Source organism: Podarcis pityusensis (genome assembly GCF_964106645.2).
Source record: "Podarcis pityusensis genome assembly, chromosome: 8".
NCBI classification, from domain to species: domain Eukaryota; kingdom Metazoa; phylum Chordata; class Lepidosauria; order Squamata; family Lacertidae; genus Podarcis; species Podarcis pityusensis.
In genome coordinates, this window is record NC_138033.1 from 83,045,331 (window position 1) to 83,068,472 (window position 23,142).

The following is a 23,142-nucleotide window of genomic DNA, read 5'->3' on the forward strand; positions in this document are numbered from 1 at the left end:
TTTATTGTCCCGCCTCGGCTTCCGTAGGCCTAACTTCCGGCTTGGCACACCGGAAGCGGCGGAAAGCAGGCAGGAAGGCGGTGCAGGAGCGGCACGGAGAGCCCCCCAAGATGGTGAGTTGCCCTGAGAGGGCGAGGGCGGCGCGAAAGGCCGGGGCAGAGGCCCACGAGGAGCCGCTCCGCCCAGCCCCGTCTCTTCCTCTTCCCTCGGTGACTGGGGGACGGAGCTGTCCGTCTTCGTGGCCTCCTGCCTCGGCCTGGCGCCCCTCGAGGTCTCGCTGTGCTCACGGCTGCCCTCCTCCTTGCCGGCCGGGCTGGTGAGAGGCGGAGCCCGGCAGGGCACGGAGGGCCGCGGTGAGATGCAGCTGCTGGGCACTGCGGGCCCTCCGGACGCTGCTGGGCACCCGGCTCCCAACAGCCGCAGCCAGCGTGGCCGGGGGTGAATTTGGCTTGATGCTATTTAACATCAGAGTATATTTAACTTCGTTAAATGGTTCCTCCCATGTTGAACGCCCAGGATTCCCAGGCTGGCCTCGTGATCGGCATCGGGGTGGTGCCTTCAGACCTTACCTTGGGCACAGGGGTGGGGTTTTTTTTGGGGGGGGGGTTCTTAAACAACAAAGCGTCTGTTGGTCCTCAAAAGATGGACAACGTTCTTCCTGTGGCATGATCACTGCCCTGCCACTGTTATGAGGATTGCTGAAGATCCTGAAGAACTAAGGATTAACTTGCCACGCTCAGCCCGGGTAACTTCACTTCCAGTCAGAACACTCCCTCTGTCCCTGCAGTTCTTGTTTTGCTTATATAGCACCATTAGTGTGGTAGCACTTTTTAGTGAGGCAAAAGTGGGAGGGAGTGAAGGATAGTTCGCTGCCCCCCCCCAAAAGTGTTTTCTTTCTAAATTACAAGTCTCATTGTTTTCAGTGGAGCTTACTCTGCTTACGTATGGAGTACGGCTGAATTTTATACAAGAGAAATACATCTGAAACTCAGTGATATATGCAAAATGGTTTGAGAAAATGACAGTGTTGTGATATTATCTCTTCCAAATACATTTTGCAGCCAGTAAGCTTCCCTGAAGATTTGCTGAGTTTCTTCTGATTTTGTCCTGCTTTAAATTAACAAGTTTTGATTCCCTTCCTGCAATACTCGCATACAGTGGTACCTCTGGTTACAAACACCTTGTGTTACAAACACTTCGGGTTACAGACTCCGCTAACCCGGAAGTAGTACCTCGGGTTAATAACTTTGCCCCAGGATGAGAACAGAAATTGCATGGTGGCAGCGGGAGGCCCCATTAGCTAAAGTGGTACCTCAGGTTAAGAATGGTTTCAGGTTAAGAACAGACCTCTGGAACGAATTAAGTTTGTCACCAGAGGTACCACTGTACATTCATGGTGTTTATGGCAATAACTTTTCTCTCATAATTATGCTTGGCTAACCCCCTTAGATGCATTACAAATCCATGAACTGACCCTTCTTGTGCTGTTTGTCAGTATAACATGAAACTTACTGATGGGGATAGTCAGGAACCAGGTGTGGGGAGGCAGGTTGTGAATAAGTGACAATGCTTGCTGGTACAAGGAATTTTATCCCTGGTAGAAATTGCTTGGTTCCAGACAAGCAGCTTGATCTCTCCCCCCGCCCCCCTTATTGCACTGAAACAGCCATGGAAGCATCTTGTGAAAGTAAACAGAGCTGGACAGCTCCTGTAGTGCTCAGGTGCAGGTCTGTGTCTGCAAAGATTCTTGGGGTGGGGGTGGGAATTTCAACTCCTTGAGAGCACTGGCTTTCACTTCAGCTTATCTGACTGCAATTACCGTATTTTTTGCTCTATAAGACTCACTTTTTCCCTCCTAAAAAGTAAGGGGAAATGTGTGTGCGTCTTATGGAGCGAATGCAGGCTGCGCAGCTATCCCAGAAGCCAGAACAGCAAGAGGGATTGCTGCTTTCACTACGCAGCGATACCTCTTGCTGTTCTGGCTTCTGAGATTCAGATTTTTTCTTCTTGTTTTCCTCCTCCAAAAACTAGGTGCGTCTTGTGGTCTGGTGCGTCTTATAGAGCGAAAAATACGGTATATGCTTGAAAATCTTGGAGAAATGCCTGATGAAATCTTTGTGACCAAAAAGGTTGGCTGAATAAGATTTTCAGTAGTTAGGAAAGGGACATCAGCTTCCTCCACAACTCTTTCACCCTGCCCATGGTTAGCAAAACCAGAATAAATGATGCAAAAACAGTAAGTTTTGGCTATGATAAGGTGTAATGCGTCAGTAAATAAATTTGGAATCACTCAAGAGAAATCATTTAGTTCTGCATCATTTGTACAGGTTGCAAAATTTGTCATGATGCAGAGTACAGAGCCCTGTTCATAAGAGCTTTTATGAAGTGGGACCAGAAGCCAGAGCCTCAAAGCATTGGAGGGGAAGGGCTCTCTTTACACTATTGAAGGCTCTGAGCATTGGATACAGCCCTTTTGTATCACTGACCGAATAGCATCAACCTCAAACCCAACTGGATCTCCTATAGCAATATGGCAAGAAAGAGGATTTTGTGAATAAATACTTGGTTCTTACTCCTCATTGTAAACTAAAATGAAGTGGGTCTATGGAGAGTCATTCATGAGCTAATGCCAAAAATCCTGTATCTGATTTATACTACTGTGAACCCATTTCTCTGTATTTGTTCAATATAAGGGTTAGCTCCTTTTCACATCACCAAGCCTATAGAGCTCTCCCTTCCACAGAAGTGAATGGGGAAGCCAATATGGGCAGTGGACTCCTACATCTGCATGTTGAATTGTGTTGCATGTAAAAGGCTTTAGTGGAGAACCTGTGGCATTCCAGTTATGATTGAACTCCAGCTCCCATCTGTCCTAGCCAGCATGGCCAATGGTCAGGGATGATGGGAGGTGGAATCCAACAAATGCACAGAGGGTGACTGCAAGAGATTAGGATCTGTTCAGGGAAGACTAAGAAAACCCTTCCATGAATGTTAGGGATGGGGATTTTTTTCAGGCAGAGGGTCACATTCTCTCATGGGGAACACAGTCCAGTGGGGGCACATTGCAAGTGGTGGGTGGGGCAAGAAGCAAATGTGGATAGACTTACCTTTATACAGTAGACTAAAATGTAGGAGGTTTCTGCACCTGCCCACATCTCTCCATTCTCCACTCTGGCAAACAAGGGGCATCTTCACAATTCAGGGACATATTTCAACCAGGCAAAAGCACTCAAAGAGGACATGAAGCAGAACCATTGAAGAAGTGGTGGCATGAGATTTTCCAGCCCTGCTTTATGAAATCAGTTGCATAAATCAATTTTTTTTTTAACATTTCCTTTCCTAACATTCAAATTTAGTTGATGATTTGCCTATTAATTTGGCTTGAGATGTTTCCTTTTCTGTTGCATCCTTTTTATTTAACATTGTTCATGTCTCACCCTGTTTTTTTCCATTCCCCGCTCCCCGCCCCCTGTCTGCAATCAACTTCTTCATCCAAATAAGGCTGGGCACAGAGTAAGTTTGTTCATCTTGGCCTGTTGCTAACGTTGGTGGTGGTAGGTGACAACCCACTGAGTGGCTATTAGAATGCATAAATTTATACAGATTCAAGAGCAATGTCTTGCTAGCTGCAGATGATGCTGCAACTACAGTTTTGGGGTGTGGTCAAGCATCATGGTGCTTCATTGTGATGACTTTGTAAACCACTGTCTCAGTTTAGAGGACCCTATCAGCTGTTTCTAAGTGAGAAGATCGATAATGGCAGACAAGTTCTTCGCTGCTGACTGCAGCAACAGGGGAGTTTGGGGTGTGCTCTACAACACAGTATGAGGATGAGACCCTGTAGGCTTGGCCAGCACTACATGTGAGTTCTGCGCATACTTTGGCAAAAGTAAGTTGGCATTCTCATTGCCAGGGACCGGGGTTTGGAGCTTGATGCGCTGGTGAGCTTAAGCTGATAAGCATTTTGTGGCTGCAGTTAAGTGTCCTCAGCTCCTTTTGCCGACATCAGGGGCAGTTTAATGCTCTGTATTACCACTGCCTGTCTTGCTTATGACACACCCCATTTACCTGCATCTGACTTCTGCAAGGCATTGTGTGGTGTCACTGCACCAAAGCAACAGCCAAAGCAAAGTGTTACTACAGAATTGTCTGCTTGCGTGCTGGACAAAAAATGTATCTGGGGCGAGATGACCCTGTCATCTTGAGACGGAGTGCCAACTTGAATAAAATAGGGGGGGGCCCAAGGTGAGCCCTGCCCTGAATGATGGATCACAAGACATGGCACACCCAAACCATTAGAATAGCAGAGGCCATCAACTTTGGGCGGGGCGCGGACCCCTCCAATATTTTATTGGGGAGTTGGTGCCTTTGTCTTGAGATAACAATGAAATTACTTGGATGGGTGAAGTCCTCACTTTTCAAGGAGGAAAAACTGTGGTTGCCATGTTTGGGCTTCATGCCAGATTTAACTGCAGTGGATTCAAAAACATTTTAAAACAGTCTTAATATCCGAGTGTCACAGGATTTGGAAGGAATTACAAAGTGCAATAAGGATGCGGCAATCCCACTGAAATTTAATGGGGCTGCCTTCGTTTTAGGGAAACATTATCACTTTGTAAGTGAAGGAATCACGGACAAGACTGGGAACTCTGAAAGTTTCGTGACATGTTGCTGGAGACTTAAATGTGTTGTCTTTCCTTTTACTCCTTTGTAAGTTGGTTTTAGTGTTGGGAGACCTTCATATCCCGCACCGCTGCAACAGCCTGCCAGCTAAATTCAAGAAGCTGCTGGTTCCTGGAAAAATTCAACACATTCTCTGCACTGGAAACCTCTGCACAAAGGAGAGCTATGACTACCTCAAGACTTTGGCTGGTGATGTTCATGTCGTTAGAGGGGATTTTGATGAGGTAACTCAACTGCTGGGTGGGGAAAGATGGTAGATTTCTGTTTGTGTTGTGCTGTTCTTTTTTAGTTTAATTACAGAACTATTGACCTTGCAAGTCTGTTTAATATCACGTGGATTGTCTTGAGTAAACGGGATGCATGTATTTTGCATCTGACAATAGTACCCTTTTAGTCCACCAATTAACATGCTGCCATGCTGTTATTCTTAAGAATACAAAATGGCATTTTTCTTTGGAATTGATAAAACAGAAAGGGAGAATGGAGTCTTGGTGCATATGTGATTTTTGTGTTGTCGCTTTAATCCTAGAACTTGAATTATCCTGAACAGAAAGTTGTAACTGTCGGACAGTTTAAGATTGGACTGATCCATGGCCATCAAGTTATTCCATGGGGTGACATGGCCAGCCTGGCGTTACTTCAAAGGCAGTTTGACGTGGACATCTTAATTTCAGGGCACACACACAAATTTGAAGCATTTGAACATGAAAATAAGTTCTATATCAACCCTGGATCAGCAACAGGAGCCTACAGTGCTTTGGAAAAGTGAGTTGCTATATACCACAATGTGCTTGTCATTGCTAACTACAGTTAGTTGACTGAGGTACTCATGGCTGCTTGTTCTTTGCTATCAGGTTGGATTATTGCATAAATTTATTGTAGGTTTGGGTACAGGAAACATTCCTGAATCTAGTCTTAGAATTTCTTTGCAGTTTGGAATATTATTTTGATATCAAAGCACATAAGGGACTATGTGCAGTTGAACTTTTCCCAAAATTTTGATCACTTTTAAAGTCTTAACCAATAAATAAAATAATAAAATACAGTTTGTTTGTGTTTCAGTAGGAGTACCAAGTTGGTTCGTATTTTGCTTGATGCAACTTAAGAGGTGTTTGGTGCTAGAGGATAAAGCAGGAGATATTAGAACTGTCTACTGAATTATATTTCCTGACCAAGGCTGCAGAAATGTCAGCTGATGTCAGGTGGTTATTTGAGGATGCTAGTGGGATTCACTTAAGACCATCTTGTACGGGGATCGTAAACCTGTGGGCCCTCCATGTGTTCGTGAACTACACCTCACATCATCCCTGACCGCTGGGGGTGCTGATTGGCACTAATAGGGGGTCCAACAAACAGCTAGAAGACCATGGGGTCACCATCCCCCAGTGAGTTCAGTGGGACATTCTCTTAAACAAAGGGGCAGAGAATTGGTAACTTTAGCTTTCAAAGAATTTGCTGAGTTCAGATGCAGTCATTAAAATAACACTCACATGTTTTTTTTCCACAGCAACATCATTCCTTCATTTGTGCTGATGGACATCCAAGCTTCCACTGTTGTTACTTACGTTTATCAGCTGATTGGTGATGACGTGAAAGTAGAAAGGATTGAATACAAGAAATCTTAAAGCAAATTGCTCAACTTGGCTTTTCTCCGTGGGTTTCTTTTGGGGGTGGGGGACAATATGCACTCAAGAGTCCACAGTGTTTCCAATATTGTTAACTTAGGAAATGAGTCCTCTTCCCCTACTGTAGACAGCAAAGTTTTACAGCACTTGACTTACTAAAAGTCTGCCTTGGCTTAACTCTTTTCTTTTGCCTAAAAATTATTCATGTCTGTAAATACCGTTCCAAGTGCACAGCAAAACTCTGTCTGTTCATATGAACTATTCCCAGTATTGTAATAAACACTTGTTTAACTTTAATTTGATTAAGCTAACATTATTTATAAAATATATCGCAAATCAAGAAACAAAACCCCAAAATAAATACAGGTCTTTTGTTTTACTCATTACACTGCATTAGTGTAGGAATACCAAATGAGTTTACTATGTCATAGTGTATTAGTGTAAGAAACAACTTCTAGAAGATAAAAAAAGTGTTGCTTGTTTTTCTACTAGTAATGGCAAGGCTTCTACGCCAGCTCACTGAAATACCTCCGGAGGAGGAAAAAAGCAGCATTTATATCAAGTGTTCAGAATTCTTTGGTTACTGAATCCTAATTTCCAGACTGACAGTATTGTTTACTGTAATGTATTCAAAATATGGCCTAACAAGTTTCAGCCAAAACTACTGGACCTTGTTCAGCTCTAAGCTCCTTTGGGAGGAAGGTTGGGATACAAAATTAATAAATATAGAATCAGAGTTGGAAGGGAACACCCTGTAATGCAGGAATTGCAGCCAAAGAATCCCTAACAGGGGGCCATCCAACTTCTGCTAAAAAACCTCCAGTGAGAGAGTTCACCTCCGTTCAAGGTGGTCCGTTCCACTGTTGAATGGCTCTGACCCTCAAAAACTTATTCTTAATGTTTAGTCAGAATCCCCTTTCTTGTAATTTGAATCCATTAGTTTGGGTCCCAGGAAAGTTAATGGTGGGGTTGGGTTTTGGTTTTATCAGCTTCACAAGATATATTGTCCTCTGGAAGAGTTGTTCTAGATTATCTTAAAATACTCTGTTATTTAGGGCTGCTGCATCATCCATTCCTGTACAAAAGATGTACACACAGTGATTAGCAGAAAACATCTCAATATATCTGAACTATGCAAAAAATTAAAAATGCATATTGACCGAAGCGGGACATGTTTTCCTAAAATCATAATACCTGTAGGGGTCTTTTTTGGTGGGGTGGGGGGAAAGTTACAAGTTGGCATACCAAGGACTGAAATGTGATTTCTGCAAGAGGTATGTTTACAGACAGCAATGCAGAGTTTGGGGCACAGGTTGCGCAATCCACTTGATATGTACCACATGATAGAATGGGACTAGGTTTTGGTAAATTGCTCTGAAGGTGGAATATTTATTATCCACTCTATTTTTACCCAACAATTCGTATGGAACAAGATGTGTAGTGGGGGAAAGTAGGATTAGCTCCTCCTACCACAAAATGAAACTTGACCATTTTTTACAGGTTTTTGTACCAAGCTTTTAATTCTGTCAGAATGCATCTCTTGTAACTTCAATAATTGAAAGCATTCTGCGCTTACAACTCTTCACACCTCTCATTTGTGATGTAGTCTAGAATCTGACATCTATTCTGCAAAGCAGTTGAAGAGTTAATCTGGTTAGGCCCACAGGTTATGAGAAAGTCAACTGCACCTTTGTCTGTTTTGTCCAAAAAGGGTAAACTTGAGATACCTATTTATTTATTATGGTCCCAGGTTCCCATCCCAAATCAATGAGAAAAACATAAATGGCAACCAGCCAGCTGTTGTAGAAGAAACACAATTCACCAGATGTTTGCAGAACTGCAACAAGACCCCCAATAATCTTCTCCCTGAGACCATTTTGGGCCAGTGGGTGGCTGAAGGGAGCCCAAAGAAACATCTGGAGGCTGCCCTGGTTTGTTGCAAGGTTGGGGAAACTATTTTGGAACAATTGACAATTGCAAACATCTGCTCCTTGTGAAAACTGTTCTTTGCATAAGTTGACAATGGAAACATCTTCAGAGAATTATCTTTTTGATCAGTTGGCATTGCAAAAACTAGTTCCAGAGAAATGTGTTTTTTGGATCAGTTGACATGAGAAATACCCTGCTGCTTTAGAGAACTGTCTCTTTTGGATCAGTCGGTATTGCAGCCATCTACCTTCGGAGAGCTGTCTTTTTTTGGATTTGTTGAGATCAGAAACATCTGCCCCTTCAGAGAACTGTATTTGCATCAGTTGGCATCAGAAACATCTGCGCTTTTGTAGAACTGTCTTCTTTGGATCAGTTGATATCAGAAATATTTGGCTCATGGAGCTCAGCCAGAAGACCTGCCTTTCTTTATAGACCTCATCATGGAGGAGCTCCATTTGCTTCTTGAGAAAACTGTCTTTTTTGGATCAGTTGGATCTTCGCAGACATTGCTCCTTCGGAGAGCATCTTTTTGGAGCAGTTGACTTCGCAAACCTCTGCTCCTTCAGAGAACTGTCTTCTTTGGATCAGTTGACATTGCAAACATCTCCTTTGGAGAGCATCCTTTTTTTGGATTGGTTCACTTTGCAAACATCTGCTCCTTCAGACAAATGCTTTTTAAAAATCAGTTGACACCAGAAACATGCTCCTTCGGTGAACTGTCATGTTTGCATCTGTTGAGAACAGAAATACCTGCTACTGTGGAGAACTCTCTTTTTGAATCATTTGACATTGCAAACATCTCCTTTAGACAAATGCCTTTGTTGGATCAGTCTCTTAACTCTTACTGTTAAATACAAAAAGTTTAGAGAGTGAAAGAGACGGTAAAAGTGAGATAGCACTCTTGCTACATGCTGAAAAAATAGAAGGCTGGGTGAAAAAGCCATTTTGGGTTTAAGTATGAATTCTGAATGGATTTGGTGCAAGAACTCAAACAGTTAAGTCGATAATAGGCTGTAGCTAGGGAGACACAGCTAGGGAGATCAAATCCCCAAATGTGCTTTAAAATTTGACTCTGTATTTTAAGGCCTGGAAAGTGGTTTGTTGTTTAAGTATAAGTTTCAAGCCCAATTGTTTCAATAGCTCATATTGCACAGTGGGTACAAGCTGTCTTTAGATGTAGTCAGAATTTGAGACGGAGTAATGGGGATCCTTGGGACATGGGTGGTGCTGTGAGTTAAACCACAGAGCCTAGGACATGCCGATCAGAAGGTCAGCGGTTCAAATCCCTGTGACGGGGTGAGCTCCCGTTGCTCGGTCCCTGCTCCTGCCAACCTAGCAGTTCGAAAGCACGTCAAAGTGCAAGTAGATAAATAGATACCGCTCCGGCGGGAAGGTAAACGGCGTTTCCGTGTGCTGCTCTGGTTCACCAGAAGCGGCTTAGCCATGCTGGCCACATGACCTGGAAGCTGTACGCCAGCTCCCTCGGCCAGTGAAGCGAGATGAGCGCCGCAACCCCAGAGTCGGCCACGACTGGACCTAATGGTCAGGGGTCTCTTTACCTTTTAATGGGGATCTTTAACAATTGGCACAGGGCCCATAAAGGAGAGCAGGGCATCTGGCAAAACCACAGCATTCTCCATAAAGAACACATTTCTGCAGTTTTGCCTAATATGGAGAGGTTAAGTTTTGGTCAGCTTACACACAAAGGGTTATAAAACTGGCTTGCTATATTTTGCTTGTTTGGGTGGGTATATTACCCCCTAGATGTCCAAATACCAGAGTACTGACAACAGTACATCTTGGGAGCCAACAGTTCAAATCCCCACTTGGCCATACGCAACTCACAGGGTGACCTTGGGCAGTAGCTCACTCTCAGCCGGACCTACCTCGCAGGGTTGCTGTGGCGGTTAAACGACGGAGAGGGAACGATAGAATAAACGTAACGAACAACAACTGCCACTTCCGCCTGCAGTGCCTCTCTCAAGATGGCGCCCGCGTTCGTCGTCTCTCGTCCCGCGCCGCCGCCAAGATGGCGGCGCTTCCGCCCTTCCTTCCCCTCTCCATCCACTTCCGTCTCTCCCAAGATGGCGGCGGCAGCGGAGGAACGTGCGCGGCTGCTGGCGGCGGGCGGCGAGTTTTAGGTTTTCAGGAGCCATAGAGCATGTGCAAAAGGGCGCCGCGACCACCCTCTCCGACTTCTTAAAAAAAATTAAAAATTATTGGTTTTCACAATTTTATAAACAAACACACAAGACAAACAAACATAAATCATAGCCTTATTGAAAATTACACTTATTAACTTGGTTAAGTGACTTCCTCGGTTCCCCTTGGTTGAATTTCATTGCATACCCTTTTAACGGTTTTCCAAATCACAATTTTTATAAAATTTAACTTAACATTGACATCCTTAAATCTTCACATTATGAAATTGAACATATTAATTCATCACTTAACATAAATAAAATCCTAAGCTGATTAAATATCTGCAAGCTGTTTTCAGTTAATTTAACTTAACACCCTCTCCGACTTCTCCCCCCACCCCATCAGTCCCTGCAGGTTGCTCTTTTGAAAGGGCTCTGCCAAGCCTCCATGGCTCAGCGCAGTCTATGCGTTTGGGATGGCAGGAGTTCAGGAACGAGCAGCGCTCCGGCCCAACCCTCCGGATCTGAGTCCAGAGCAGGCATAGGCAAACCTGACCCTCCAGCTGTTTTGGGACTACAATTCCCATCATCCCTGACCACCGGTCCTGTTAGCCAGGGATGATGGGAATTGTAGTCCCCAAACATCTGGCAGGCCGAGTTTGCCTATGCCTGGTCCAGAGGTATTCTGCCCAGTGGCACCTCCAGCTCCTCCCTGCTGCTATTTTTGCTTGGGCTGGATCGTGCCTCTCATAAGGGGCTTAAAGAGGAGGGAAGAGTCCAGTTGAGCCTTGTCTCCCTGCACACATGTCCCCATGCTTCTAACATCCGGACTCTTCACAGTCGGCTTTCCCTCTGTACCAAATCCCCAGTTTATGGGGGGAACGCACTTGGATCCAGTTCCTGGCTTGCTCTTTCCCGTGACCTTTTTAAGAATAGAATAATAGTCCTGCTGGATGAGGCCAAAGGGGACCCATCCAGCCTAGCATCCTTTTCTCACAGTGGACAGCCAGCTGCGTGCGAGAAGCCTGCAAACTGACTGTGGAGGAGCAGAGCATAGCCATTGCAGCTAGTAGCCATTGATAGCTCTCTTCTCCATGAATTTGTCCAATTCTCTTTTAACGCCAGCCAAGTTGGTGGCTTCTTGGACTTCTTGAGGGTTTGCAAAGGCGCTTTGAACTCTCCTGGGAGCCATTGGGCAGAGAGGAAAGAGAGTCCCCTGGGGGCTGCTGTGGTTCCAATGGTGTCTCCCCTTGCCATGGCATCAAACAGGCAGGTGAAGATCACAAGGGGAAGGGGCAAGCCTGGGGCTTTTGCTCCTATCAGGCCTGTCTAGATAGTGGATGACAAATGTCAATTGCCATCTGCTTTAAACAGTTTATAGGATTGCGTTTTAATGTTGTAAGTCACCCTAAGACCTTCAGATGAAGGGCAGGTAGTCCTACAATTGTAGAGTTGGAAAGTACCCCCAAGGCTCATCTAGTCCAACCCCCTACCATGCAGGAATTAATAATACTAATAATAAATACTAATACTAAATAATACTAATAAATAGCCAATCCATTTCCAAGGAAGGCCAAGTCGCCATGGGGCTGCTCAACTCCAGACCAGATTACTGGGTCATCTGTTTAAATGCAAACAGGATAGCTTCTATTTTTCTGTTATTTTTATTGTTACGCTAAGAAACTCAAGGTGCCGTGCGCAGTTCTCCTTCTCCATCTTCTCCTCACAACAACCCTGTGAGGTAGTTTAGGCTGAGACCGGCCCTCAAGGTCACCAAATGAGTTTAATGGCCAAATGGGGACTTGAACACTGGTACCTCCTAGGTTCCTAGTCTAACCACTACACCACACTGCCTCTCTTTTTGTTTGTTGTTGTTTAGTCGTTTACTCATGTCCGACTCTTTGTGACCCCGTGGACCAGAGCACGCCAGCCACTCCTGTCTTCCGCTGCCTCCCGCAGTTTAGTCAAACTCATGCTGGTAGCTTCGAGAACACTGTCCAACCATCTTGTCCTCTGTCGTCCCCTTCTCCTTGTGCCCTCCATCTTTCCCAACATCAGGGTCTTTTCCAGGGAGTCTTCTCTTCTCATGAGGTGGCCAAAGTATTGGAGCCTCAGCTTCAGGATCTGTCCTTCCAGTGAGCACTCGGGGCTTATTTCCTGAAGAATGGATAGGTTTGATCTTCTTGCAATCCATGGGACTCTCAAGAGTCTCCTCCAGCACCAGAATTCAAAAGCATCCATTCTTCGGCGATTAGCCTTCTTTATGGTCTAGCTCTCACCTCCATACATCACTACTGGGAAAACCATAGCTTTAACTATATGGACCTTTGTTGGCAAGGTAATGTCTCATACAAGCAATTATCAAGAAACATACTATGGGAAAAGTTGTGTTTGCTGAGAAACAGATGCAACCCTGGATCAGTTGATGCAACCTTGCCCCAGGCTCCTGACATGGAAGGAAGTCTCACCTGCAAAGTGGGAATGACCCAGAGAATGCATAACATCGTTTGACTGTTGGCTCTATATTTATCCTGCCCTTCCTCCCCAATGCTAAAAACTCTGCTATGGAAAGCTAATAAAATCAGGGTCTCTTCTATCAAGGAGAAGCCCCATGTGGAGGCTGGGAGCCTCAGGCTCCTAGCTTGAAAATGGTTGCAGTGTGGTTTAAAGTACAAGGCACGTGGACCAACTTGCAGCCCCTTGTGAACCCTCAAATCCGTTTTGGAGGGTTGGGGGACCTTCCTGAGAAGATCTGGCACACATGGGCAGGAGGGCCACCGGCGCTGCTTGGAGTACAATCCTGAGCTCTTTTAATTGTATGTGTATATATATTTTGAAGTAGGACCCGGGTGGCACTGTGGGTTAAACCACAGAGCCTAGGACTTGCCGATCAGAAGGTCGGCAGTTCGAATCCCCGCGACGGGGTGAGCTCCCGTTGCTCGGTCCCTGCTCCTGCCAACCTAGCAGTTCGAAAGCACATCAAAGTGCAAGTAGATAAATAGGTACTGCTCCAACGGGAAGGTAAACGGCGTTTCCGTGCGCTGCTCTGGTTCGCCAGAAGCGGCTTAGTCATGCTGGCCACATGACCCGGAAACTGTACGCCGGCTCCCTCGGCCAATAAAGCGAGATGAGCGCCGCAACCCCAGAGTCGGCCACAACTGGACCTAATGGTCAGGGGTCCCTTTACCTTTACCGTATATATTTTAAACATGCCTTCTCTGTTTATTTGCAGCATTCACTGCCTTCCTGGCAGACGGTCAGCCCTCTAATCGCAACACCCTGGCAGTCTTTCCCATTTCCCTTTTCTGTTTCGTTCTCAGCTGGGTGCTCTGTACCTTTGCCGCATGGTGACAGGCAGTCAGCAAAGCCTGCAAAACTGAAAGAAGGCCGCTTTGTCCCTTTCTGCAGTCTCTTCCCCCTACCCTGTGTTTTCCTCTCCCTCAGGATCCTGGCCAGCTCTAACACTGTGTGTCCCGTGAGGCCAGGGAGAGAGTCCCCTGCTCCAAACCCAGCCCTCTCTGGGAGGAAAGGCGACAGCTCAGAGGCAGGGCACGGTCTTTTGCTCACAGGAGGTCCCAGGGACATCTCCAAGGGCTGCTGCTTCCAGTCAGTGTGGGCCATACAGAGCTAGAGAGACCAATAGCCTGACTTGATATGGGGCAGCTTCTGTGAATTTTACTGGGTGTTGAGTTTACTGCATCAGCTCTGTTGTTTGCAGGGGCAAAGATGGGGCAACTATTTTCTCATTTCCTGAAGCACCCCCCCCCCATTCCACCAACTTCAATGGGAGGGGAAATAACTCCAGTCCCAGACCTGTTGTGAAGATGTGAGGGTTGCTGTAGGCACGTTGCAGGAATGATGGGGCTTAGGATACCTCATTACTACACCAGGCCCACATTGGGGAGTATTCTGCCACACGTACAGGAGGAGTTTCATACAGCGTAAATTGTGTTGTGCCAACACAGCTACACCACCGGAACAGAACTCGTGCTTCTTCCTGTGGTCCCTTAGTTAGCAGATCTTTTTTATTATTATTATTAATTTTTTTATTGGTTTTTACAAGAACAAATTCAAAATAATAAAAAGAAAAAAACTTTTACAATATCCATATGAGATTCTCTGAATCTTGTGACCTTCCCCTGCACGGGTGCTTAAAAATACTGTATTTTTTGCTCTATAAGACTCACTTTTCCCCTCATAAAAAGTAAGGAGAAATGTGTGTGCGTCTTATTGAGCGAATGCAGGCTGCGCAGCTATCCCAGAAGCCAGAACAGCAAGAGGGATTGCTGCTTTCACTGCACAGTGATCCCTCTTGCTGTTCTGGCTTCTGAGAGTCAGAATATTTTTTTTTCTTGTTTTCCTCCCCCAAAAACTAGGTGCGTCTTGTGGTCTGGTGCGTCTTATAGAGCGAAAAATACGGTAGTTTTTCTAAAACTACATATCATTACATTCTCCACAGTTTTCATTTCTCTAAATTATCCATATTTTTCATTTCTTTACAAGTTTTTTTTACAGTCCAGCTAACGTTTTTATTTATTTACAATGGTCTCCTAAGTAAATTATAAATTCCCCCCATTCTTTTAAAAAGTCATTAACTTCTGGATTCCTGAGTCTCCCAGTCAGTTTTGCCATTTCAGCATAGTCTAGCCGTTGGGCTTGCCATTCTTCCCTGGTCAGAACTTGTTGGTTCTTTCCATCTTTGGGCTACTAGCACCCTTGCCAGTTAGCAGATCTTTAATGCTGGATCATGCCCCGCGATGCATATTTCTGTCTGTGCATCAGTGTATACTTGATTCATTCCCTTTTGCCGAGGCAAGGATCTGCACCCTCCTCTATACTGAGCCCAGGTGCGGTAGGTGGAAACTTCTGGCAGCTGGGATGAGCAGGGTGCATATTCACTCTCCAACATGCAAAGCGTCTGTGGAACGGAATAGGTGGCAAATGCTGCACTGTTTCCTAATCTATCAACGTTTCTTTCTTTTCTTAATCTATTAGCTATAAAACGCTCCTTTGCATCTGGGCACCAGGAGTGTTGTGAAAGCAGCGTGGGGGCGGGGAAAGCAGGGAGACTCATAAACGCTCCAATAATTGGTTTTTAAGGGTTTTTTTCCCCCCCTTCCCTCCTTTCTTCTTGGTGAATTCTCAATTTCCCTATAAAAGAGGAAATTCATTTCCAGACACTAATGTAATGTCAGTGTGCAGGGTACTCAGCATGGATGATGTATAGGGGGACACTGCAGGGAGAGGACTACTTAATGATGCATAGAATTAAATCCTGCCCTCCTCAGCTGAGCCTTGTGCCTCCCTCCTTGTTCCCAGGCTCCTAGGGCATCATGGGATGTGAAGGCAGGGATTTGTATTGTCTGTACTGTGGAACAGCAGTGCCCACCTGGTCCCATCCTGACCTTCCCTTCTCTTAAGTCTCTGGCGCTATCAGAATCCTGAGCCCTTATTCCATCTGCTGTGTCTTCAGAGGGAACCTCGGGGCCGTTCAAAACCCCGAGTATTTGGACACAGCATGTAAGCAACTAAACTGAAACCCTCTGAATTATATCCTGGGCTGTCCTTGCTGCCTGGCACTGTTGAGCCACTGGGATCCACTCTTGACTTGCAGTACACGTGAAAAGGAACTGGGGGCCACAAACAGGAACCAGGAGTGCATTGTGACAGCTAAGATGGTTAATGCAAGTCTAGGCTGCACTGATGGAAGTCATATAGCATCCAGAACGTGAGAAGTAAGGGTATCTAATTTCTGCTTTGGCTTGGCCAGGTGTACAAGGTGTACTGGGCCACATGGTTTAAAGGGGGATATTGACAAAGTGGGACATGCCCACAGGAACCACAGATACAGTAAGGGGCCTGGAGACCTCAAAGTCCGATGAGCAAAGATGGAAGGACTTGGGTATGTTTAACCTGCAGCCAATACGCTAGAATGAATTCATTTCCTGTTGCTCCAGTTAGCATGGCGTGAAATTGCAAGAAAGAGGAGTTGGTATAGAAAAAAAGGTTCTGATTTCAGTACGGTGGGGGAACCTGCCTTAGAAGGTGGTAAACCTTTGGTAATAATAATAATAATAATAATAATAATAATAATAATAATTTATTATTTGTACCCCGCCCATCTGGCTGGGTTTCCCCAGCCACTCTGGGCGGCTTCCATAGAAACCAAAAAACACTAGAATATCATACATTAAAAACTTCCCTGAACAGGGCTGCCTTAAGATGTCTTCTGAATGTCAGGTAGTTGTTTATCGTTTTGACATATGATGGGAGGGCGTTCCACAGGGCGGGCGCCACTACCGAAAAGGCCCTCTGCCTGGTTCCCTGTAGCTTTGCTTCTCACAGTGATGGAACCGCCAGAAGGCCCTCGGCGCTGGACCTCAGCGTCCGGGCAGAACGATGGGGGTGGAGACGCTCCTTCAGGTATACTGGGCCGAGGCCATTTAGGGCTTTAAAGGTCAACACCAGCACTTTGAATTGTGCTCGGAAACGTACTGGGAGCCAATGTAGGTCTTTCAAGACCGGTGTTATGTGGTCTCGGCGGCCGCCCCCAGTCACCAGTCTAGCTGCCGCATTCTGGATTAGCTGTAGTTTCCGAGTCACCTTCAAAGGTAGCCCCACGTAGAGCGCATTGCAGTAGTCCAAGCGGGAGATAACTAGAGCATGCACCACTCTGGCAAGACAGTCCGCGGGCAGGTAGGGTCTCAGCCTGCATACCAGGTGGAGTTGGTAGACAGCTGCCCTGGATACAGAATTGACCTGCGCCTCCATGAACAGCTGTGAGTCCAAAATGACTCCCAGGCTACGCACCTGGTCCTTCAGGGGCACAGTTACCCTATTCAGGACCAGGGAGTCCTCCACACCAGCCTGCCCCCTGTCCCCCAAAAACAGTACTTCTGTCTTGTCAGGATTCAACTTCAATCCATTAGCCACCATCCATCCTCCAACTGCTTCCAGGCACTCACACAGGACCTTCACCGCCTTCACTGGTTCTGATTTGAAAGAGAGGTAGAGCTGGGTATCATCTGCATATTGATGGACACCCAGTCCAAACCCCCTGATGATCTCTCCCAGCGGCTTCATATAGATATTAAAAAGCATGGGGGAGAGGACGGAACCCTGAGGCACCCCACAAGTGAGGGCCCAGGGGTCTGAACACTCATCCCCCACCACCACTTTCTGAACACAGCCCAGGAGGAAGGAGCGAAACCACTGTATAACAGTGCCCCCAGCTCCCAACCCCTCTAGACGGTCCAGAAGGATGTTAGGGTCGATTGTATCAAAGGCCGCTGAGAGATCCAGCAGAACTAGGAAACAACTCTCACCTTTGTCCCTAGCTCGCCGGAGATCATCAACCAGTGCAACCAAGGCAGTTTCAGTCCCATGATGAGGCCTGAACCCTGATTGGAAGGGATCCAAGTGGTCTGCATCCTCCAGGCGTGCCTGGAGTTGTTCAGCAACCACACGCTCAATCACCTTGCCCAAGAATGGAAGATTTGAGACTGGGCGATAGTTGGCCGTACTGGCCGGGTCTAAAGATGTTTTTTTAAGAAGTGGTTTAATGACCGCCTCTTTCAGCGGATCTGGGAATGTTCCCTCACAGAGGGAAGCATTCACCACCCCGCAGAGCCCATCGCCCAGCCCTTCCCGGCTTGCTTTTATTAGCCAGGATGGGCAAGGATCAAGGAGACAGGTGGTTGGTTTCACGCGTCCAAGCAGCCTGTCCACATCCTCGGGGGTAACGGATTGAAATTGATTCCATGCAACTTGACCAGACAGGGCTCTAGCACTCTCCCGCCTCAGCCCTGCTCCCACGGTGGTGTCTAGCTCCTTCCGAATATGAGTGATTTTATCTGCAAAAAACTTTGCAAAATCGTTGCAGGAGATCTTGGGGTCTTTACAAGGCCCCGGTGGTAAAGGTGGTTCCGTTAAATTGTGGACCACCTGAAAGAGTCTCCTGCTACTATTTTCTGCAGATGCAATAGAGGCGGTGAAGAAAGTCTTCTTCGCCGTCGCTATCGCCACTTGGTAGGCTCGACGTTGAGCTCTAACCTGTGTCCGGTCAGATTCGGAGTGAGTTTTCTGCCACCGACGCTCTAGCCGTCTCAGCGATTGTTTCATCGCCCTCAGCTCCGAAGAAAACCACGGGGCTGTCTGGGCTCCATGCAATCGGAGAGGACGCTTCAGAGCCAGACAGTCGATAGCCCTGGTTAACTCTGCATTCCAGCGGGCCACCAGGGAATCAGCTGAAAGGCCATCAACATGGGATAAAGCATCCCCTACCACTCTCTGGAAACCATTTGGATCCATTAAGTGGCGGGGCGGACCATCCGAATTGGTCCCACCTCCCTGCAGAGGGGAAGGGTCGCGGAGAAGTCCAGTTGCACCAGGAAGTGATCTGACCATGGCACTTCTTTGGTTTCACTTTTACTTAGTGTCAGATCACCCACGTCACTAGAGGTGAATACCAGGTCTAAGGCATGTCCATGACTATGAGTTGGGCCCAACTTATTCAGGGACAGCCCCATGGAGGCCATGCTTTCCACAAAGTCCCGAGCGGCCCCTTGTAAGGTCGTGTCGGCGTGGATGTTAAAATCCCCTAGGACAACCAAACTAGGTGTCTCCAGGAGAACATCCGCCACGACCTGAAGCAGCTCGGACAGGGAATCCTTGGTGCAGCGGGGAGGTCGGTACACCAAAAGGAATCCTGTACTGCCCCTATTGCCCAACTTCCAGAACATACACTCAGAAAACTGGGTCTTCCCAGTAGGACGCCTGATGCAAACTAATGACTTCCTAAAAATCACTGCAACCCCCCCTCGCCGCCCAAATGACCTGGGTTGCTGTGCGTAAGAGAAACCTGGTGGGCAAGCTGCAGCAAGGACAGGCCCATCTGCTTCCTCCAACCAGGTCTCTGTCACACATGCCAGGTCAAATCCTCCATCCACAATCAGGTCGTGGATGGCAGTGGTTTTATTCATCATTGACCTGGCATTACACAGCAACACCTTCAGGTCATGTGGGTTTCCCCTGTTGATTCCAGTATCCATCCGGTCAAGGCCAGACCCGGAGGCAGGGATAGTCTTCAAACAACGACTAAACCTGCCTCCTCGGTAATGACATGCTCTGGTCTTAGCGTAACTCCTCCTCCTGCCCATGATCACCGAGATCGGATGTCCCAGTGCTTCCCCCCCTGTGGAACTTGTCCCAGCCATCGTGTTGGCTGGGGCCCCACTCCCAGGCAGCCCTGATCCCGCCCCTTAAAAACAAAACACAAACTATACAGAACCAATAAAACAACAGAAAACGAAAACAGAACAATTATACTAAAATTAATCCCCAACCAAATATCCATCCCACCCACCCACCCACCCCCAACAAAGGAAAAAAGGAAAAAAAGAAATACAAATTTAAATTGCCACCGACTGCTTGAGGACATTTTAAAACCCATTAACCACCTGGAACAGGGAAGCAATGGTAGAACACTTCCCACACTTCCCCAAAAGTTTGTTCCAAATAAGGGCCTGGGCCACGCCCCCTGGGCCAGTTGGAAAAGGCCCTGGAAGGGAGCAGGCCCTGCAGTCCTCACCCAGCCGATGGTAGAGGTTGTTAAGCACAGTCTGGGTGGACACCAACCCCAGGTGCTTTAGTACTGGATGTCATGCATCCAGGAAGGGCTTGGGCTACATGAACCTCAAGGGCTTCTGAAGACGTCCCTGGAGGAGCAGACAACCGCCACTAGGTCTCATGCCAACAAGCTATCGGAAGTTCCCAACCCCTGGTAGTGCCTGTCTTGTGCCTTTCAGGCCCAGAGATGCCCAGGCCCCAGCAGGAAGGGCCAAGTAGCACCCAGGATAGAGGAGAGATGATGGTTGGCCTGTCCTTGGGGAGGATGCAGGGTGTGTGACTCCAGGGGGGTTCAAATCCCAGCCCCCACAGGACTCCTCCCTGTGCTCCGACTGAACCCTTCCATGCTGGCAATAAATCTCCCTGTGTGTATTATTTGTTTCTTGTTGACACCCTCTCTGAGTGCTTGGGGTGTTTGTAGGGACTGTGATTATGGGGTGCTGGGGCTTTCACAGCGCCATGTGCATTTGCTTGCGTTGTTACCCTTGGGCACACACTGTGTGTGTGTGTTCACCCATGACTGGCCATGCTATGGGTGGGTACTGCTGGTGGTGTTGCTTGGGATGCCATGTGCTCCAGAGCAGGGGCAGGCAACCTAGGGCCCGGGGGCTGGATGCAGCCCAATTGCCTTCTAAATCCAGCCCATGGACGGTCCGGGAATCAGCGTGTTTTTACATGAGTAGAATGTGTCCTTTTCTTTAAAATGCATCTCTGGGTTATTTGTGGGGCCTGCTTGGTGTTTTTACATGAGTAGAATGTGTGCTTTTATTGAAAATGCATCTCTGGGTTATTTGTGGGGCATAGGAATTTGTTCATTATTTTCCTTCAAAATATATTCCGGCCCCCCACAAGGTCTGAGGGGTGGTAGACTGGCCCATGGCTGAAAAAGGCTGCTGACCCTTGCTTTAGAGGGGTGGGGAGGAATCGGTTTTGCAGTGTATGCTTCCTGGTGTTTAATCAGAGTCTCCTTCTCTTGAATCCATTGGCTTCAAGAGCAGGAGAAAACAAACTTGCTCCATCTTCCATGTGGCAGCCCTTTAGATATCTGAAGATGGCTATCGTATCTCCTCCCAGTCTAAACATCCCCAACTCCCTCGACTGTTCCTCATAAGGCTTGGTTTCCAAGCCCTTGATCATCGTGGTTTCCCTCCTCTGCACACATTCCAGCTTCCCAATATCCTCCTTAAATTGTGATGCCCGAAATAGACACAGTATACTTCATTTCCCCACTCCATGTCAGACACTTAAGGAAAGTTGAGTCACATATATTTGTAGAAAACTCGAATGTTTGAAACTGGCAAATTGTCAGCCATTAGTGAAAGATGTGACTTGCTTAGTCAATGATGCTATAGCAGCCTTTCTGCCACATTTATCAGCTGAAAGGAATTGACTGCCAAGTCAATGTGTTGCTACGGACACACCCACCTCCTCCTCCTTTTTAAAAACCGCATTGCAATATTTAACCCACCAAGAAAGTGCCTTTGAACCTGGGGGAGACTTCACTTTAGAAAATCCTAACCATTAGGCAACTTCATCTTAGTGTTTATCGGGAAGGTAATGGTTAACTAAGGTCTGATGTTGCTGAGTCACAGAGCATAACTCATCAACCCAGATCTCTTTACCTGTCGAGACCTATCATATAAACATTAATACCGTCTGCTTAAACTGCTTAAATTCATCTGAAGCCCCACTGTCATCGAGTAACTGGGTGGGTGGGATTGAAGCTCCAGGGGCAAATGCCCCTTAATGCTGCTGCGTTGTTTGGGATCTGAGGGGCACCCCCCCCTGGCCGAAATGATGGTGTGTGGCTGCAGTTCGATACAAGCCCGCTGCATACACAGAAGCTGCTGATCTACCTGTGCACGCATTCCCAACTCATTCAGATACAGCCTTGTGTTCCGGAACCACAAACTTGCTTTTAAAAATTCCTCAGCGCTTCCTATCCTTTTGTTAACATTGCTGCCCCCACCTCTCACCCAAACACCCCGAGATTCCAGTTTGAATATCTGGGCAAGTACTTTCCCTGGCACACCTGAAGGGAATTAAGAGTAACCTCGTGTATTCTGATACCAAAGAAAAGCACCATAGGAACACAGGGCGCTTTGTCAAAACACCAAAATGGCAGCCCAGAATTTCAAGAAACCCTTTCTCAAAGACTAAGTGGTTTTGAGCCTTGTCACTCTATGGCTTCCAAATGGCCTGTGCCTTTCCTCTAAGACTGAGAGAGTAATTCCTAGCAAGTTAGTAGTAGTAGTAGTAGTAGTAGTAGTAGTAGTAGTAGTAATAATAATTATTATTATTATTATTATTATTATTATTATTATTATTATTACTACTATTATTTATACCCTGCCCATCTGACTGGGTTTCTCCAGCCACTGGGTGGCTTCCAACGGAATATTAAAATACAATAACCTATTAAACATTAAAAGCTTCCCTAAACAGGGCTGCCTTCAGATGTCTTCTAAAAGTCTGGTAGTTGTTTTTCTCTTTGACATCTGGTGGGAGGGCGTTCCACAGGGCAGGTGCCACTACCGAGAAGGCCCTCTGCCTGGTTCCCTGTAACTTGGCTTCTCGCAGCGAAGGAACTGCCAGAACCTCAACGCTGGACCTCAGTGTCCAGGCAGAACAATGTGGGTGGAGACGTTCCTTCAGGTATACTGGACTGAAGTAGGGCCTTGGTGTAATTTAGGATGCCAGGGCCTCCAGTAAGATGCCACAGAAGAGAGGACCCTGTCAGCCTGATGATTTCACCACAGAAATTCAGGTCATGCAAAGGAAGCGAGAGAGGAACAGCAGCTCATTTGCCTGCAGTAGTGGGGGACAGGGGGGATGGGACTGCTACCCTGCCAGCCCAACTGGCCCACCCAGGTGCTGATCAGCAGCTGGTCTTTGGCACTTTGCGGACTCTGTCTTTGTCCATATTGTTCGTGTTCAGTTGTGGGTGAACATATCAGACGACACAGCGATTCTTCAAACAGCTCTTGTTTATTCACAGGCCAGGCTAGAACTGAACTGAAGGGTTCAGTCAGCCTGCTTATATAGAGCTCCAGTACAATGTAACTGTAACAATTTTCTAAAACTATCCAATCACTGAACGTCACTTTCAATCCCTTATTTGCATAACTATCTACAGT

At 46.7% G+C, this 23,142-nt stretch overlaps 1 protein-coding gene and 1 long non-coding RNA gene across 4 annotated transcripts; one reads left to right on the forward strand and one right to left on the reverse strand.

Moving 5' to 3' along the window:
• Positions 1 to 23: 23 nt before the first annotated feature.
• On the forward strand, positions 24 to 6,605 carry VPS29 (VPS29 retromer complex component). Of its 2 annotated transcripts, XM_081017622.1 has the most exons (5): positions 96 to 113; positions 3,502 to 3,513; positions 4,716 to 4,907; positions 5,213 to 5,448; positions 6,191 to 6,605. In XM_081017622.1, the coding sequence occupies exons 1-5, from the start codon at positions 111 to 113 to the stop codon at positions 6,306 to 6,308; spliced, it is 561 nt and encodes a 186-aa protein (XP_080873748.1). In that variant the 5' UTR covers positions 96 to 110; the 3' UTR covers positions 6,309 to 6,605. The 2 variants fall into 2 exon arrangements, with proteins under 2 accessions (XP_080873749.1, XP_080873748.1); XM_081017623.1 differs by lacking the exon at positions 3,502 to 3,513 and having other exon boundaries at positions 24 to 113.
• A 1,193-nt stretch (positions 6,606 to 7,798) lies between these two features.
• On the reverse strand, positions 7,799 to 10,233 carry LOC308483576. Of its 2 annotated transcripts, XR_013989692.1 has the most exons (3): positions 10,083 to 10,233; positions 8,840 to 8,968; positions 7,799 to 8,789 (listed from the first exon to the last, which is right to left on the reverse strand). It is a non-coding gene; the product is annotated as an uncharacterized lncRNA (long non-coding RNA). The 2 variants fall into 2 exon arrangements; XR_013989693.1 differs by having other exon boundaries at positions 7,799 to 8,968.
• Positions 10,234 to 23,142: the final 12,909 nt, after the last annotated feature.